Below are 20,075 nucleotides of genomic sequence, written 5' to 3' on the forward strand. Positions count from 1 at the left end.
AATTTTGGTCATGCCTATTTAAAGGGGTGATTAGACGAAAGATGCCTAACCTTTATCATGATTCTTCACAAACCAAAAAAATAGTTTAACATGGTTGGGATGGTTCACATGACAAGCAACGCTACTAGTATAAGCAAGTCTCTTGTTAAATCTAAAAGAAACAAACTAAATCATACACTGTCGCAAAAGATACTTTTTATTTTATTTTATATATGTGTTTTTAAAAAAATACGATTTTACGAATTTAGTAGCCATAAATAATTTTTCCTATTTCTTCTTCTTCTGTCAGTCGGAACTGATATTTATGAAATTTGTAATATTAAGAAACCATATTGGAATAGGATTAGCGTTAATTAGAGACGGAACATCTTTCTTTTGCCTAAATATAATAAATATACAAGAGTGGCCAAAGAGTGAAAATAAAATAAAAAAACCTAATATGAGTGGAACAATGACGATGATCTTTGATCTTCCCCTGGATTTGGTTGAAAAGATACTCTCTAGGGTTCCAATTAACTTGTCTAGGAGCAGTGAGATGCACATGCAAAAGATGGAACACTTTATCCAAAGATCGAATTCTATGTAAAGCACAAGCAAGGCATCAGTTTTTGGGGTTCATGGTGAAGGACTTGACGCTTTGTTCAATGAGATTCGATCTCCATGGAATCCTTAGAGAAGATGGTGAAGAGTTCGTTGATCCATCTATAGAGGAGTTAGATTTTTCACCTAATCAAGTTGGGATACGTGAAGTTTTTCACTGCAACGGCTTATTGTTATGCGTCACAATGGACAAGAAGACTCGCCTCGTGGTTTGGAACCCATATTTAAACCAAGCCAGGTGGATCCATGCAAGAAACGCTTACCACGTATTTGATAGATATGCTCTCGGATACGATTTAAACCGTAGCCACAAAATCATGAGGTATTTATGTGACTACGACGACCTTCATAGATGTGAGCAATCAATGGTTGAATGTGAAGTCTATGATCTTAACTCTAATTCATGGAGAGTTATAGATATGTCTCCTGAACGAGATATATTGTTGCATGAACGCGCCGCAGCATCTTTGAAAGGAAACACTTACTTTTTTGTGAAGGTAGGAAGAAGATTGGAAGATAATGGTTCCTTAGTCTGTTTTGATTTCACAACAGAGAGCTTTGGACAGTTTCTTCATCTTCCGTTTCATCAATATTACCATGATATTAAATCTCTCTCTTCTTTAAAAGAAGAAAAGCTTGCGGCGTTAATGCAGTTCGACTGTGAAACATCTGAGGTGCAGATTTGGGTTACAGAAAAGATTGAGCCCAATTCGGTGGTGTGGAGCAAGTTCTTAAAGATTGATTTGGAACCATTAGATTGTTTTTGTCTTACCTCGTGATCTTCTAGTTGCCAGTTTCTTCATTGACGAAGCAAAGAAACTCGCCGTGGTTTTCGATGTAACGGGATGTAGAAAAACCAACAAAAACTACAACAGCGCTTTCATCATTGGAGAGAATCAATATTTGAAAGTAGTGGATTTAGGAGAAGCCATGCGTTGCTTAGAATCTGCAAGGATCCGCAGAGAATGTCAATTGTTTTGTCCACATGTGTGCTCAAGCTCTTATGTGCCAAGTCTTGTGAAAATCAACCAAACTACTTGGGACAAAAGGAAGAGAAGAAGAGGAAATGAATGAACCTATTTGTCCACATGTGTGCTCAAGCTCTAAATTCAACCTGTAGGTGTGCAGAAGGGAATGAAGGTTTTACCAGAACAATGGAGAAAAAAAAGAAATTGTTTTTTTATCATATTTGAAAGATTTGTCATGTTGGGATAAATCCTATGTTTAAAAGTTTTCAGAGGTTTATTATAGTTTTCATATTGAACAGAATCAATAGTTTTGAAGATATTTTAGTATTTCAAAATAATAGTCTTGAATTATCGGTTTTATGGGCTTATTAGCGACCGAATTGATCTTTTTGTGCTTTATATTCTCTCGATGATCGAATTCTTTCGTTAAAGGAGGGTTTGTGCCTTAACATAGAAGGAGAATGAGCATCGTGAAACCATATATATGACTTAAACGTCCGAAGATATTGCGTTTTAAGAATTCAGCAAGGTCATTTTTCATAAGCACAGTCGTATACCGCGGCAAAGATCCACATAAACAAATCCATAATACAAAAGACTCGTGTACGTAAGGCTCGTCACCTAGCTAGGAAGAAGTGAATTAATATTGGTGTTTGTACCAAATCGATGCAAGTCCAAAGACTATGAATCTATGATAAATAAATTCACGTAAAAGTCTTAAATATATCATCTTGTTTCATCATCACAAGCACCAATCATAGTACACAGTCATATAACATAATATGAATGGATTCATACTTCAAAAGGTAAAAAATTATTAATCGATTATACATTTGGACTCACTAACAGTTTAAACACCGAGACTCAACGAAGGTTGTACCGGCCATCTAATGATTATTTGCGTGGATCCTCAGCTAACACAAGAGTACCCAAATCATATCCTCAGCAAACACATTTTGGTAAATACTTATACGTATATCGTCGATGATGGAATGAAATAAAATTAAATCCTAATTAGAATCAAGATAAGAATATGCACTAACATTATTCCCTAAATCAAAACAAACATAATCGGAAAAATTTACTCTAAACTTGCGAAATGTGAAAACCCTACCTACAACCTTAAAAGATATATAAATGTGTCATTCTCTATCCTATACAAGCACCACCACATCCAAAAGTAAACTTACTTACCTTGCTAGATCCCACCGCTACTATACTCTGAGATGGCTGCCTCATTCGCTTATTTGAGAGACATACGTCCTTACAAAACCTCATGGAGGATTCAGGTGAAAGTTCTTCATTCGTGGCGCCAGTATACCGCCATGACTGGAGAGACTCTTGAATGTATTTTCTCTGATGAAAAGGTTAGTATCATCAGAAAAATTTGTACCTTCTTAGCATTGGCTTCACATTTATGCTTATGATTTATTCATTCTAATATTACAGGGTATTAAGATCCATGCTACTGTGAAAAAGAACTTGGTCAACCGCTATGTCAACAAACTGTCTGTTGGTGAGTGGAAGTTCATTGAGAATTTCCAGCTGACTAATACTTATGGTCAGTATCGACCAACCAACCATCTATATAAGATGGGATTCATTAATGGAACAGTGGTAACTCCCAGTGACCCTGTTTCTGATTCAAATTACTTATCCTTAGCTGATTTCCAGAAAATCATGAGTGGTGAACTAAAAGAACAAACCTTGACAGGTAAGTCAATTCCTAACTACTCTATAAATCAACGATTAGTATACTAATTTCATAGTCTCTGACTATAATGTTTTTTATAGACGTCATGGGCCAGATTGTTAACATTGGAGAGATCGAAACTCTTGAGGTTAAGGATAAGCCAACTAAGAAGCTGGATTTTGAGTTGAGGGATCAAAGGTTTGCTCTTTTATTTAAATATGTTTGCTACCAATCAAGTATATTAAGCTTACCTATTTTATAGTGATAAAACAGTGATGAAAGGCTGCCATGTACCTTGTGGGGAGAATTTGCAGAAAAAGTTTACATAGCTTGTGCTGATGCTGATGGCATTATGGTTGTCGTCTTATCCGTTTTCTAAAATCAAAACTTACAACGGTAATAATAGTTCTCTGCTCCTACAATACAACATTAGGGATGTTAATATAGTTATTTTATCAGAACTCTATGCACGTTTAAATTATATGCTTTTAAAATTCGAAGGTATAAAAAGCGTGTCCAACGCATACAATGCTTCACAAGTATATGTGAATCCACCATTTCCAGAAGTAGATATCTTTATTGAATCGTGAGTTTCCTACTACATCCCTTATTCACATTAGACACTTTTTCATAATATGTAAACTGATTGTTAATACATGGTGTTTGTCAGTCTTCCTAAAGATGGTCTGACCCTTGCTATTCGTTTGAATCCCCCACGGCTCCAACTTGTGAATGCTCACAATGATGACAAGTGTCTCGAAAACCCCAGGAAAACAATCTCTGACCTTCTATCTACTTTCGAAGTATGTGTGTTTTAAAAAAAAACTTAGTTAATGGCACAAGCATCTACATTCAGGGAAGCTAATTATCTTTGATTTTCACGCATTTAGGTAGGTAAAGCTAGACTTCACTGCACAATCTACGCAATAGATACAGATTGGGCATGGTACTATATTAGTTGCGGTAACTGCAACAAGAGAGTGACTCCACTACATGTCGGAGACAATGCCATTAGCCAAAAGGAAGCTAAACCTAAATTTTGGTGTGAAACCTGCAAGTCTGTTGTAATTAGCGTTATTGCAAAGTAAGAAGCGTTATGGTTTATATTCCGTTGGATAGTAAATACCTTTGTATGTTCCCCCATGAATCTAACTATGTTAAGATAGATTAACCGTATACGTGTGCTTAACATGTGACCAGATACATGCTTTACGCTAAGGTACTGGACAACACTGGAGAAACTAAATGTCTATTGTTTGATAGTGTTTCTCAAGGTATAGTTGGTGAATCAGCCACGACTGTTCTTGGTGGCTGTCTTCGAGAGGTACTATCCTGATTCAATATAAACGTAATTGTTTCTGCATAAATCGATGTATGATTAACTATATGTATAAATTGTCGATTGAAGACCCAGAAAATCTGCCTGCACAAATTAAGAATTTGGTTGGGAAAACCTTTCTCTTCCTCATTACTGTTACTGCAGAGAACATTTTGGATGGGAAGGATTCCTATAGGGTTTCAAAAGTACTGTTGAATAATGGTCTTGATTCTGAAGATGGTCATGAGGAATCTTTGGAAATGGCTACCCAGGGTACAATTGTCTCTGGTGATCAGGTATGATTAGCATATACTTTAATCTATATGTTATTAGCATATACTTTAATTTTCATATTTACGGTATCAGTTTATTTTATTCTATATATATGTTTTCAGCAGCTTATGTTGACTTATAGTCAAGACACAACTGATTCGACAACACCTTCCTCAAAGCGGGTATATGCGGCTAATGTTGAGTCTTCTGATCAAAGTTCCACTTCGAAGAAGTTGTGTACTCTGCTGACGGACTTGGAAAAAGGGGAAGAGGGGTTTTCTTTGAAATGTGGGACTCTGGACTTTGAATTGGCGGACAATAAAGATAACGACATCATGCCTAAGCAAGAGAAGCTGACTAAGCCTATCGACATCATGCCTATGGAAGAGAAGCTCAAAAAGGCTATCGATGAGAAGAAAAAGAAACCGGTGGTTGTTAAGATCGAAAAGAATGTGTGATCAAGGTGTTAACAGTATGGATTTGCAGTTTATTCTTTCTGTTGTGAGCTTTTTTAGAGATTTAAGACTATCTACTGGGTTTTATGGTTACTATTTCATTCTCATATTTTAAAAATAATATTGGTTATGTACCAACTTTAAGTATCAATAAAATGAGCCTCTATGGTGTTCTTTTATTACGTGCCCAGTTAATCTATTTTATTTAGTTAATTCTTCAACTAACTTGAATGTGGTTATCATTACTATTTCATTCTTTTATGTTAAGAATTAGGTTATATACCAAGGTTTCAATAAAATGAGCATATGTGGTGTTTATTGGGACAATCGGTTATTTTACCAAAAAAGCATATGACAAAAACAAACTCGGGTTAATTTTTGTGTTGAATGATAGATTCAATCTTAAATGTTATATTTGAAACTTACTTGAGACGATACTCTAAGTCATGTGCACCGGATTGAGTAATTCGTTATATCCCATACATCTGTAACACAATAGAAAACATGATCATATTATAAATGTGACTTAACAAAAAAGAAATGAATCCATATAAATCAGAATTTAATTCCGGTGAAGTATAGCCATATATATATAAGTGATATATATTTTCTATTACATAATATTGCCTTATTCAAAACAAAATTACAAATCACAATTAATCTTTATAGCCATAAATAAGTGATATATATTTTTACATTCTATTAAAGGATTCTACACCACTAGCTTAACCTAGTCGTCTTCATAAATTACAAACCCATTAGTAGTTCTAACACTCTATCATGAAAAATAAAATGCACATAGCCTTCAATGAGCATCAAGTCACAATGCGTTCTAAACGAATGAGGGAAGAAGCAACATCTATCCCTAAACGATGGAAACCAAAATATGGTTCATCCAATATTGTTGCTTCTGTTCCTTTAAAGTCAGTTTTTATAAGAATCATTGAAGATCTTACCAAGAAAAATGCCAAAGATTTAACCTCTGAAAATGCACACCGTGAGGGGATTGGACTCCAAACAAGTCAACTCCTGTCTGCACAAGGTAACAACAAGTCAATCTATATTAAAAATCCGTTTGAATCTATACTCTATCTTTATAGTTTATAACTCTGTCTAACATCCTCTATTCATAACATTGTGACATCAGTCACACCTATTAATAGATCTACTAAACGCAAAGCAGACCGTCTGGTGTTTAATGACATCAGTAACATACAAGGGAAGTCATCAAGAAGGACTTCACCTAATGTTTATTGTGACAATCCATCGCAAAGTATAGGTATACAATCTTAAAGATACCTATCATCAACTAAATATATTAATATTAATATCTATTAACTTTGCTGTTCTCTGATATTAAATTATTAAACTTTGTAACAGGTCTATTAGGACAATTACTCAAATCATGTACCTATGTAAACCAGAATGTTCTTTACTCTCCCATAACGTCCACACCATGTCAGAGTGGTAGTCCTGTACAAAGATGTGGGTGTAATTAGTACTTAAAACAATATAACCAGTACTCAAATATTTTATTTGTATGTTAAAATATGTACTTACTTTTCCAAACAATAAAGGGACACCAAATCCATATCAGCTTCCATTAAATACCTCTAAACTGGTCATAAGGGACATCACGAATATTCATTAAGACCTTGAAACGCAACAACACATTCCAAGAAGAGAAACCCCTGCTAAGAAGAAACTATCCAAAGGTTAGTGATAGCATATACTATATTATATGTGCAATGAAATATATGCTACTTTAATTTTATGCATTTCAGGGAAACAAACAACAGATTATGGGTCTTGTGTAACGCAAAAAAATCCACAAAAACCAGGCAGTACTGTTGAAAAATATAGACATGCTTCAATAGATCTGTCCAGGAAAAATATAAATGATGATTTTGCTAATGCATTCCCCATTCTGTCTAGCCAAGGTGGTAATACTTCAATGTTAAGATAGATTTACCAAGATAGAATTGTATGGTTTATCGACAATATATTTTTTACGCTTGCAGATCAATCCCATGAAGAGGAAAACAATATTTGCTCTGACTACGAATATGATGAAATGGAAGGACACTGCACAGATAATTACAATGGGGACGAAAGACAAGCACAAACATATGATTATAGTAGCGAAGAAGAGGATGACCAAGAATTTGTTCATCAACATGAACTAGCTCTTATCAGTACAATTATAGACGTCGGAAGTCAGGAATCGTCTGATGAGGTGGTTGTGTGCGCAGCAAGTCCCAAAAAAAAGGAGAGAAGAAAAAAAGAACACGCCGAACCAAATATCAAAAAAACAACCATGGATGCTAAAAAAAGATCTCGCAAAAAACCTGCTCAATCAAATAAAACAGGTACCTAGTGGTGCACTAAACACCTAGTTAATGGTTATACTTAAAATGTTAGAATCTGATGGTTTTTAAAACAGATTAGCTTCTATCAGAAGATATTAAAAGCAAGAAGAAAGAAGAATTTAACAATCCAGGTTTGTATAGAGTATGTTTTTCAATTAACGAAGTGCTTCATTTATCTTATTGTTTTTCGATGATGCCATTATTAGTGTTTCTTCGAGTGTAACCTAATATTGTTTTCAATTGTTTTAAGTTGGTTGTTGTCATGTTTTTCAGATCTAATTTTAACTGAAGTAGAAATAAAGAATTATGCGTTGCAAGAAATAGAGAAGATAATGTTGTCTAATGGAGGATCTCTGAAAAATATTGGAGGCTTCAGCCAACTACAGAAGGACTTGATAATTCCAACCGTTTAATTGCTGAAGAAATGAGGTACAACCGTGATGAATTAAAAGAAAAGCATGACGAATGGATTGAAATGCTAACAGATGAGCAGAGAGGGTTTTATGATAAGATCATTGGCGATGTTCTCAACAATCTTGGTGGAGTTTTCTTTCTATATGGTTTCGGAGGAACAGGAAAAACATTTATGTGGAAGACACTTTCAGCAGCTATAAGATCTAAAGGATTGATAGTACTTAATGTGACATCGAGTGGCATTGCTTCGTTGTTGTTAGAAGGTAGTAGGACTGCACACTCTAGATTTGCCATACCTCTGATCGTGGATGACTATTCTCTTTGTAAAATAAAGCCTAATTCTGATTTGGCTAATTTGATTAAAAAGGCATCTCTTATCATCTAGGACGAAGCACCAATGATGAGCAAGTATTGTTTTGAGTCTTTAGACAGAAGTTTTTCCGATATTATAGGAGATGTTGAGAACAAGGTCTTTGCAGGAAAGGTTGTGGTTTTCGAAAGTGATTTTAGACATATACTTCCTGTGATTAATGGTGCAGGACGTGCTGAAATAGTCTTATCAGCTCTAAATGCTTCTTACCTATGGGATCCACTACAAGAAAACACGCATTTTTCGACTACGTTATTAGTCGCCACGTAGTCACAAAATCAAGAGTTACGACTAATTAGCGACTATTTTATACAGTCGTGAATCGAGAGTCGCTAATTATTGTAGTCGTAAATTTAGTCGCAATTTTGCGACTAATGTACGACTATATACATGTTGTCACACAGTAGTCATCATGTAGTCGTAAAATATAGTGACTCTTTTGCGACTACGTTACGACTATATACATAGTAGTCACATGTAGTCGTCATTTTTAGTGACTAGTTTGCGACTATTCTGTGATTAAGAAACATGAACAAATGGATTGTTAATTTGGTCGGTAGATAGTCGTATAAGTTTTGGTGACGTTTTGGCGACTAATATATGTAGTAGTCACTATATAGTCACTTTAGTTTTTAGCTATATTGTTAAAATTTGATGACTATTTGGCGACTAATGTTTTCTGAAACTGGATATAGAATATTGTAATTTTTCTTTTTTCTTTTTAACCCTGTCAACCAAACCAAAAAATGATTCTAAATTGGAAACCTAAAGCAACACATAATATTCATGCCAAAATACATTGTACTTAAAAGTTATTATAGTTTCCAAAACACAAAGTACAACACATAGAGTCGCCATTGAGTTCATCAAAAAAGAGTTACTTAGTAGGTAACACATAGAGTAAGCTATGGAGTTGAAGATGGATCTTCTTGTTGAACAGGCTCTGTCGTGGTTTTCTCTTTAGCTGAATGGGTTGTCAAGAACTGCTTGAACCGTGGATCACATTCCCGCAGAAACTTCCCCACCAAGTCGTACTCGTCAATCTTCTCCTTCTGCCCAGCAATAATTTCGGATTGTTGAGCAATTTCTGCATCACGCCTCAACATATGAGCAGCCTGCTCCTCTATCTTCCGTTGAGCTTCCTTCAACTGTTCTTGCATAGCCACAAAGGTAGAAGTGTCTCCTGCTTGCTTTTGCTTGCCATTGACAATGCAGTCATGGAGGCTTCCAACTCCAAAAGGTTTTCCTCTTGAATCCTTCTCAGTGGACTGTAAAGTAAGAGAAAATAAGATATTAAAGGATGACAAAAAACTCCAACATAACATTTGTGTATTGTTAAAATAAAACGTAACCTGAAGAAAGATTTATGTATATTCTTCAGTTGTTAGCTCTCGGGGCCGTGAATAACCATCTGAGATGGCAGAAGGATCTTCCTCGAGCTGAGACAACCTCTCTTGCACATTCTTCTCATATGTTTCTGCTATCTTCTCTGCCTTCCGATCAACATATGTCCCATCAGGCTTTGTATGTGCCTTGATGAAAACCTCACCAATACGTACTTCTCTTCCCAATTCCTCTTCCTGTAATGTTAAGAAACAGACAAGTAAATTTTTAATGTAACAGCTAGGTCAAAAATAAAAGTGGCGAATGTGTAACAACAGAATTGGCTCACCATTTCGTCTTGAATCTGTCGATACGACTTTGGCCCTGAGAGGTGGACATGAGGACCGAGGCCATTACGGTCAGACATACGGGCATCAGAATATGTTTTGCTCCTTTGTTGTGCTTTTTCAGTGTCCCAGTATTCTGCCATTGTTGTCCATAGAGTAGTTCCAATCCATTTAGGTTGGCGTCTAGTAGTTCTCACGGTGCTAACCATGTCTTTGAGCCGATTTTGACAGATGGTCTCGAAGTTAGCTTGAACAGTCCCAGTTATCAAAGGATCCCAAGTGTGGGTTTTCTACAAAAAAAACAAAAAGAAAATAGCTAATGTGAGTGATAAGAAGCACAAGTAAATAAAACAATATATGAAGAATAAAGCAGTAAAGGAAGATTAAAGCTATATATGAAGGCTAGAGGACAGAACACTTAACCGCAAACTCAATAAAGTATATTTCCTGTTTATCCCGAGGAACACATGTCCAGCTGTAGAAAAGACCTTCGAATTTGTTTAAAAGAATTTTAGTAATCTTCCGAACAAGCTTAGATCCAGTGTCACGATCAAACCTCCATACACATGAAACAATAAAACCAAATTCAACCATCAGAGACACTCAAAGTAACAAAACAAAAGGCTAAATCAAATCAATAATCAAACTTAATGCTAATTCTATGATATCAACTAAACTAAGAAGAAGAAGGATGATCTCAACTAAACAAAGAAGAAGAAGGATGATATCAACTAAACTAAGAAGTAGAAGGATGATCTCTACTAAACTAAGAAGACATATTGATAAGTCTAAGAAACGATACACCATAGCTTCAAAATTGACCATCAAGAGTTGTGTGCACCATTATTCAAAGAGTTTGTAATCGCATCAGAGACCAAACACTTCAAAACCAAGACCAATGAGATCTAAACAATGAGAGCTAAACAAGACCTAAACAAAACCAAAACCCATGAGACCTAAACAAGACCTAAACACTAATATGAAATGAGACGAGACCTAACCATACCATTCGGTCTTTGGTAGGGGAATGGGAGAGAGGACGGTGGTGAACTCATGTCTGTTTGGCACTACAGGCAGCGCATTTAGAGCCCACAATGTGTCCTCCTGGAGTTCCGGCAACACCGGAGGATAATCAGCTTGGAAATTGTTGCCTTGAGACGATGGATGTGAACGATGACTGCGAGTCTGAGAGACTTCAACTGGAGAAGGCAAAGGGTCAACCTGAAGAGTTTGAGGATGCGACGGAGTGTAGTGGACTTCTTCAGAAGGAGTTGGGTGTACTTGAGGCTGCGGTGGGTGAGTGTAGGAGTTCTGACAAAGCTGTTGAGGCAGAGGATAGTTCCAGATCTGGGCCGCCGATGACTGTCGTTGTACTTCAGGCATCTGCAGCGGAGGAGGAGATTGGACCGTCGGAGTCTGCAGCGGAGGAGGAGATTGGACCGCCGGCGTGAAGTTGTACTGACTGGGTAGAGTGTGCGGCCGTTGATTTGGTGTTGACACTTCGACTCTCTGAGAAAGGTTAGGAGATTGTTTCCTCTTTCTTTCTCGATTAGGCATCATGTGAGAGTCTGAGAGATGAGAGCTTGATCTGAGTATGTCGAAGGATGCAAAGGATGCGAAGGATTAGGGTTAGGGTTTACAAAGTCGGGAATCGAGAGGATGTGAAGGATGTGAAGGATGCGAATGCTGCGATGTTGTGTGGGAGATGAGAGATTATTTGCTTTGATGGATTAGGGTTATCGAGAGGAAGAAGAGAGTGATAAATTGATTTGGGTTTGGGTTTAATTAGGATTAGTTGGGTTTATGTAATTTTAATTTGGGCCTATAATCTAAGCCCAAATTTTAAAATTTAAATTACATAGATTAATTATAAAATACTGAATTATTTTTATAATATTACACAATAATATTATAAGTTACACAATAATATTACACAGTAAAAAGAAAAAAAATTATAATACAAATACATAGTAATGTTGCCAAATAATAATACATAATATATTAAATATATTACGCATATTGTTCTTCGTCTTCTTGTTCTTCATCATCAGAAGACGATAAATTACACTGGACTCCAACATCGTAATCAAGGTTTATTGGATTAGCGTCTTTTACCAAATTGTCGGCTATGAGATCTTCAACTGTAGTCATCAATACAGCATCATCATTTTCTGTTTGCACTAGAGTCAGTTCATTGTTTTCATATTCTCCTGAAATGTTTCCCCTCAGATTTACTTTCAGAACACTTAGCCACTCCCGCTTTGGTTTCTTTGTGTATTGATACGGAATATAGCAAACTTGATCCGCTTGAGATGATGTGTGCAAAATCGCAATTTAGTATGGATAGTTACATTAAATAAACTTATATCTAAATTATATTGAGTCTTACGTACCTAAAATGAATGGCTCATATTTGTTGTATTTTCTCGAAGAGTTCACGTCAACAACGCCACTATTGCTCTTCCGAGTCCCTCTACCAATGACAGGATCATACCACTTACACTTAAAAAGTGTGATTCTCAAATTGGTCATCCCTTCGTACTCAAGTTCTATGATATCAGTTAAGTTTCCATAGAAATCTGCACCATCAGATGCATCTGTGTAATTTTCACATTTAACACATACACCATAGTTACATGTCTTCCGTCCAGCGCCGTGATTCTGTGTATGAAACACATAGCCTCTTGTAATGTATATTGGCCAAGTTTTGACTTTGTGTAAAGGTCCATGCACTATCTCTTGAACCCAAGTAGGAAATAGATTTGTGGCGTTCTAATATATAACCTGGATATATAAATATATATATATATATATATATATATAATAAAATCAAACATTATTATATACATATAAATATTATCAATGATATAAATAAATGCAGAAACAGAGTCGGTTAGAGGCGTTCGAGTATACTTACATAATCTTTCACCCACACATGATATTCTTCAGCTCTTTTCATGGATAGTTCTTTTTCGGTTACTTCAGGATATTTGGTAGAAAGAAAATCCTCGAACATACTTAGAAAATAAAATATATTTAATATATATGAGAAAAAATGTGGAGTCTATATATTTGCGAGTCTATATTATATACCTCTCAATTGGTTGAAAATAGTCACAATTCCGTAAAACATATGAATGTGCGCATTAATAGTCTCTCTCTGAAAGCCATACTTTATGCATTTCTCCACTTGGACGACCGACATGAGTAAATATATTAGGGACTCCAGGGACATGATGTACTAGCACTTCACCTTCATAGAATATTGTTAACCTGATCAAATAATATAATTAAAAGTAATTCAAATTAAGTCTAAATTATAATTTCATTTAATTATACCTTGATTTTGTTTGTATATGATCGACAAAGTAGTGCTCAGAGAAGTAAGCAATCTCGTCATTGATATATGACTCAACGATTGATCCAGCTGCATATCTTTTGTTTTTCGCTTTTCCTTTCAACTTTTTGAAAAATCTTTCAAAAGGATACATCCACCAATATTGGACAGGGCCTCCCAATTATGCTTCATATGGGAGATGTATAGGCAGGTGCTCCATCACATCAAAAAATGATGGTGAAAATATCTTTTCTAAGTTGCATAAGATCAAAACAATGTTATGTTTAAGAATTTGAACACGACTTTTTTGCAAAGTTCTTGAGCATAAGTCCTTGAAAAATACTCCAATCCCTGAAAATGTATTCAAATTTCATGTCTTAGGAAATTATATTTAAAAATATATATTACTTATTTAATTAAATAAGTAATGCAAGGTGAACGTTCCGGTCTAGGAATTCTGTGAAGATAAATGGAAGAAATCGCTCCATAAAAACATGGCAATCATGACTCTTCGATCCTGAAAACTTGCCATTGATTAGATCAATACAACAAGCAAAGTCTAATGAATAACCATCTGGAAATTTCACCGATGCTTGACACATTCCAATAAACTTGTTTTGGCTTCCTTTGTCAATGTATATGCTGAGAAAGGAGCTTTACCCTTCCTATCAATATGTAAGTGTGGTCGAGAACAAAATTGTTCTATGTCCAATCTTGACATGACATTATCTTTAGATTTACCTTGTACACTTATAAAAGTATACAAGATGTTGTCCACAAAATTCTTCTCGGTATGCATCACATCGATATTATGTCGGAGATTGAGGTCCTTCCAATAAGGTAGCGACCATAATATGGTTTCTTTGTGCCAATTATGTTCCTTTCCATAGCCTGGCATCTTCTTTTCATGACCGTTACCACCGACTTCCCTAGTTTTTGGTGGATTTACACATTTCAAACGCTCGTAATAAACTTGCTCACCAGTTAAAGACTGCGGTGGATAGTCGTTAGAAGCGTCTTTTCCCTTCAGGAAATCTTTTTTGTTCTTCTTTAATTGATGACCATGAGGCAGGAATCTTCGGTGACAATCAAACCAACATGTCTTCCTTCCTTTGGGTAGATAAAACGACTTTGTACTTTCCATGCAAATTGGACAAGATAATTTACCGTGGGTGGTCCATCCCGATAACATGCTATACGCCGGAAAGTCGCTTATCGTCCACATCAGCACTGCTTTTAGATTGAAGTTTTGATTCAAAGACACATCGTATGCATCGAATCCAGTAGACCACAACTCTTTTAACTCCTCAATAAGAGGTTGTAGGAAGATACCGAGGCTAGCTCGCGGATGAGTTGGCCCAGAATTCAGAACTATAAAAAACAAGTACTCCGTATTCATGTACATACCTGGGGTAAATTATATGGAGTCAAGATCACAGGCCACAGCGAATGATTACGAGACATGCCAAATGGATTGAACCCATCGGTACATAATCCAAGGTAGACGTTACGAGGTTCTTCCGCAAACCGAGGGTTAAGCTCTTGGAAATATCTCCACTCTGTCGCATCAGAAGGATGATTCATTTCTCCCTCTTTTGATTGGTGTTATGCATGCCATCTCATTGTCGCTGCAGTCTTTTGGCTCTGATACATTCTCTTCAACCTATCAGCAATAGGTAGATACCACATACGACTAATGGTACTCTTGTTCTCCGTCGGTCCTCCTTAGGCTTCCATCTTGGTGAACCACAAAATAGACATGTCTCTTCCTTTTCATCTTCTTTCCAGAAAATCATACAATTGTTAATACAAACATCAATTGTATAATATGGAAGGCCCAAATTACGCATCAATTTCTCTGTCTCGTAATAAACTGGTAGAATGGTTGCCTTCTGGTAAATAATCCGTCAAAATGTCGCAAACCGAATCTACTAACTTTTCACTCATATTATACTCCGCCTTATTTTGCATGACTCGAGCAGCCAATGACAATTGCGAGTGACCTTCACGACAACCATCATATAAAGGAGTTTTTGCACTATCTAACAAGTCGTAAAATTTCTGTGAATGGTTTTGTACCGGTTCTTCCACATTCTCATAACTATCATTTTGATGATAATTATCATCTAAACCCACATTATAACGAAATGCATCATTCACCATATCCACATATGGATCTTCTACTACATTACCCATTTCTTCATGACTCCCATCATACGTCCTATCAGTGTAACTACTTCCTATATCCAAATAAATTTCTTCTCCGTGGTTATACCAAACATAATAAACTGGCATAAATCCATTACTAAACAGATGACTCATAACTCTTCTACCCGAGAGACATCAATTGTTTTTGCAAACACTACATGGACAGAGAAACTTACCCCCATTATTCTAAACTGTATCTTGGCTACTTGCAAACGATAAGAATTGGTCCACCCCCACTTTGAATTCAGATGAAAGATTTTCCGTCACTTCATCGAACCTCTTGTACATCCACTCCCAATAATTACCGCCATTACCACCATAATTGTAATATCCTGCCATTATAATTATATATATATATATATATATATTGGGAGAAAATATAAGATTATATAAAGCCAAACTTTTTTTTTTGATTTAGAATTTTTTTTTTAGGAAAAGAAAGTGTCTTTTTCGGAATGAAGAGAACAAATGAGTGCAACTCGTTTTTATAGATTTTCCTAGGTGACTAATAGGTGACTAATAGGCGACTACATAATAAAAGTTGGTACACCAACCCCCACATGGAAAACACGTTTGTTTTAACTGTATTTTGCGACTATTTGGCGACTACACGATGACTATGTAATGGCTCGCCGTATGAGTCGCCGTGCAGTCGCCAAATTTTACAACCACTTTAAGACTACCTTATGACTCGCTGAATGAGTTGCAGCTTAGTCGCCAAAGTGTACGACTATTTGATGTGGTCATACTCTAGTCGTTAATTTAGCGACTAAGTTGCGACTACATAGTTCCATCAACAAAATAGTCGCCTCGTAGTCGTTAAAATACGACTACCATACCGACTGCATGAATTAGTCGCTATAGAGTGACTCAGTAGCGACTAATTACCTGTAGTCACAGCATAGTCGCTAAATAGTCACTATGTAGTCGTTAGTTGTGGTGACTACATATGTAGTCGCTATTTGTAGTCGCTAATCACCTGTTTTCTTGTAGTGATCACTGTGAAGTTCTAAAGCTGACCAAGAATATGCATCTACTAAAGAAAAACGTAAGTGTGGAAAAAGCTAAAGAGATCCAAGAATTTTCAGATTGGCTTTTAGATGTTGGTGATGGTAGAATTTCAGAACCTAATGATGGTGAAGCTCTAATCGATATCCCCGAAGATTTCTTGATCACAGAAGCAGATGATCCTTTTGCAGCTATTACTAGCAGAATATATGGCAATCCGGCATTGTTAGGAGATAAACGTGAAGCAAAATTCTTCCAAAAAAGAGCTATTTTAGCACCAACCAATGATGACGTGAATCCAATAAACCAGTATATGCTAGAGAAACTGGATAGTAAGTCCTCTGATTTATACACACAATTTGGTCTACTAAATATTGAAAATAATTAATATGTTTTTACTGCGATTAATATGTTACTAACAAACTATTTGCTTATTAATATACAGGTGAAGAAAGGATCTATCTAAGTGCTGATAGCATTGACCCAACAGATTTGGATTCTCTAAAAAATCCAGTGATTACACCAGATTTGTTAAACACCATAAAGCTGTCAGGTTTGCCACATCACAACTTGTGTTTGAAAATTGGAGTTCCTGTGATGTTACTTAGGATCATTGATCCAAAGAGTGGATTATGCAATGGTACTAGACTTCAGATAACACAAATGGCAGCCCATGTTGTAGAAGCAAGAGTCATAACAGGCGACGGAATTGGTGATATAGTCTTGATTCCACAGATTGTTCTCACACCATCAGACACCAAACTCCCTTTCAAAATGAGGCGCCGACAGTTTTCATTATCAGTGGCTTTTGCTATGACTATTAACAAAAGTCAGAGACAATCTCTAGAGCATGTTGGAACATATTTATCAAAACCAGTGTTTTCTCATAGACAGCTATATGTTGCGTTATCTAGGGTAACTTCAAAAAAAGGGTTGAAAATCTTAATTGTCAACAAAGAAGGGGAGATTGAGAGGAAAACAACTAATGTTGTTTTCAAAGAAGTGTTTCAGAATTTATAGATTAATGTTTTGAAAAGATATGTCTCTGAACAAATTTAATCATGACTATACAATGTTATATTAATCAGGAACTAAATTTATGTTTTCATATTGTAGGTGTTATCATTCATTTGAAGACATACGGAGAGATTTCTGTTGAGTAGACTCGTGGTAAGTAAGCGTGATTTAGTCAGATATTCGATTGTTAAATGTTAATGTTTTCTTACTTTACTTAATAAGATCTACTTATATTAGCATTTAGCAACAACTTTTATTTGTTATCGAATAACATTTATAATATATGATCATATATATATATATAAATCACAGATGGTAGCTTCATGAAAAAAAAAAAAGGCCAATCAAAAAACTGTTGTCTAACTAGAGAATAGAATTATTGAGAGTGTCAAAAGTTACTGACCACCATTGAACCGAGGGAATGACATTATCTTCTGCTTGCTGGCCCCGAGTTGCTTTCCTTTAAATTTTGCACCTATAGATAACAACAAAAATATAGTTGTGATTCAAATTACTTATCATGTGTTATCTATACCACATGATCCATTTTATACAGTAAAGATCAAAAGAGGATAAAAGTCCACTAAAGTACTTCAACTATTTTGAGTTTTGATATATCCAGTTTCTTTTACACCAACAAAATTGACATGGCAAACCTAATATTCTGATAGCTTGCAAAAATAAGAAATAGTGCTAAACCCAGAATTTCATCAGAACTAAAGAAGATCCTGATTCACAGTTGTTTTCCTCTTTTCCTTTAGCAGCTATTCACAAAATTTCTTTAAGAGAGCTAATTATTTTCCATTACCCAACAGATAATTTCTGAGATTCGAAATAAACACTATCTCATATGGAGATGAAATCAAAATTACCTCTTTAATAAGCCAATGTTAAATCTTCTCACCGAATTAGAGTGCGTGATGATGACAAGTATATAACCTCGATTCCTTCTGCACGTGATGAAATCCTAAGATGTAGGGTTAATTGATTGCTATCTATACGGATCTGAGAAGTTATGTACTCCAATACTAATAATCTATCGATTCCAAAAAAAGATTAAGAACGAACATACCTGGGCAAAGAGAACAGCATCACCCACCTTCAATATATCTCCCAGATTTGCAAACAACGAAGGTCAACAAGTAGCCAAATCAAAGGTCGATCATTATATTGACAACGATTACAAGAAGAAACACGAGATTAACCTTTGCGATTCAGTTGGAAATGAATCGTTATTGAAAGAGAAGAAAACGAATAGTTTTTTCGATTGTACGGTGAGTTTACTTGGCTTATCTAATCTGTATTTTTTTAATTAATAACGTAAAGATTATAGTTTTCTATATCTCACCAATACTATATAATAAATCTTAACATATTTAATTTATTAGATGTAAGCTATGTACTTGGATTCTTAAATTTAATTTGTGCAATTTTTTTTTTCTTTTTGCACTCCAAAAAATATATTTAGATCATTTACATAAAGAAATGTAATAACATTGGGTATCTCTAAATGTATTGTACTTCAGCATATATTAAATACACATAATTTTACTTACAATCAAAAAAAAAAATAGTTTTTTAAAAAAGAATGACTATGAACTATTTATATAGTAAGTAAATCACATTTAAATAAATATAGATAACAAATTAAGCACTATAACAATTATATATAGAGCTCTGCTCAATTGTAAATTTATCCACAATTTCATCGTATCTATACAATCCCCTATATATATTTTTGAATACATATAGTTAGTTTGATTAAAAATACAAAAAATATGAAACGTATATATAGCAAACGAGAAAATGTAATTATTACAAAACTACAACATAACTATGCCAATTTAATTAAACTAAAGGTGCAAGAATAATTTAGAAAAAATATATATATATATTTGCCTCGTGGTGTACCACGGGGTAGATCCTAGTATTGATTAAAACCCGATCAGTACAAGCCAATCTGGCAAAGTTACAGAATCAGCATAGAAATAGCAATAATTACATCCCAACTGGGCTAGCAAATGTGTAGCATGATTAGAGACCCCTTTTGCAAAAACAAACTTGATAGAAATAATTTTTTTATACCAGTACTTTAAATTTGACGAATGTTTAGTTCTGAATCTTCTCTGAAGGAGTCTTGATTCTTCTATCCAAAAGCTCTCTAAAATATCTCAGGGTTTTGCAAAAATAATGCTTTGGTCTAAAAAATGACCTAGAAAACCTATTTATATTTCTAAAACACGTTCATAGACTAATGATGCAAATATGGAAAACTTTAACGCAGCTTTATAAATCTTCAAAACTTGGGCCTTGTGTCGATCGACACCATCACTCTTGATCGTCTCCAAGTTGATTTCCTCGCTCCAAAACGTCCC

At 35.3% G+C, this 20,075-nt stretch overlaps 1 protein-coding gene, 1 long non-coding RNA gene and 1 pseudogene across 2 annotated transcripts; 1 reads left to right on the forward strand and 2 right to left on the reverse strand.

The window, feature by feature from the left end:
- Positions 452-1,379, forward strand: LOC104767886 (annotated as a pseudogene).
- On the reverse strand, positions 12,109-12,890 carry LOC104766509. The gene is made up of 2 exons (XM_010490411.2): positions 12,524-12,890; positions 12,109-12,436 (listed from the first exon to the last, which is right to left on the reverse strand). Exons 1-2 carry the CDS (start codon positions 12,660-12,662, stop codon positions 12,141-12,143), a joined length of 435 nt encoding a protein of 144 aa, XP_010488713.1. The 5' UTR covers positions 12,663-12,890; the 3' UTR covers positions 12,109-12,140.
- On the reverse strand, positions 12,935-19,025 carry LOC104766508. Its single transcript, XR_764037.2, has 6 exons — positions 18,773-19,025; positions 18,573-18,650; positions 18,104-18,175; positions 13,470-16,007; positions 13,224-13,383; positions 12,935-13,147 (listed from the first exon to the last, which is right to left on the reverse strand). It is a non-coding gene; the product is annotated as an uncharacterized LOC104766508 (long non-coding RNA).

The sequence above is a fragment of the Camelina sativa genome, chromosome 19, assembly GCF_000633955.1.
Source record: "Camelina sativa cultivar DH55 chromosome 19, Cs, whole genome shotgun sequence".
In the NCBI taxonomy this organism is placed as follows: domain Eukaryota; kingdom Viridiplantae; phylum Streptophyta; class Magnoliopsida; order Brassicales; family Brassicaceae; genus Camelina; species Camelina sativa.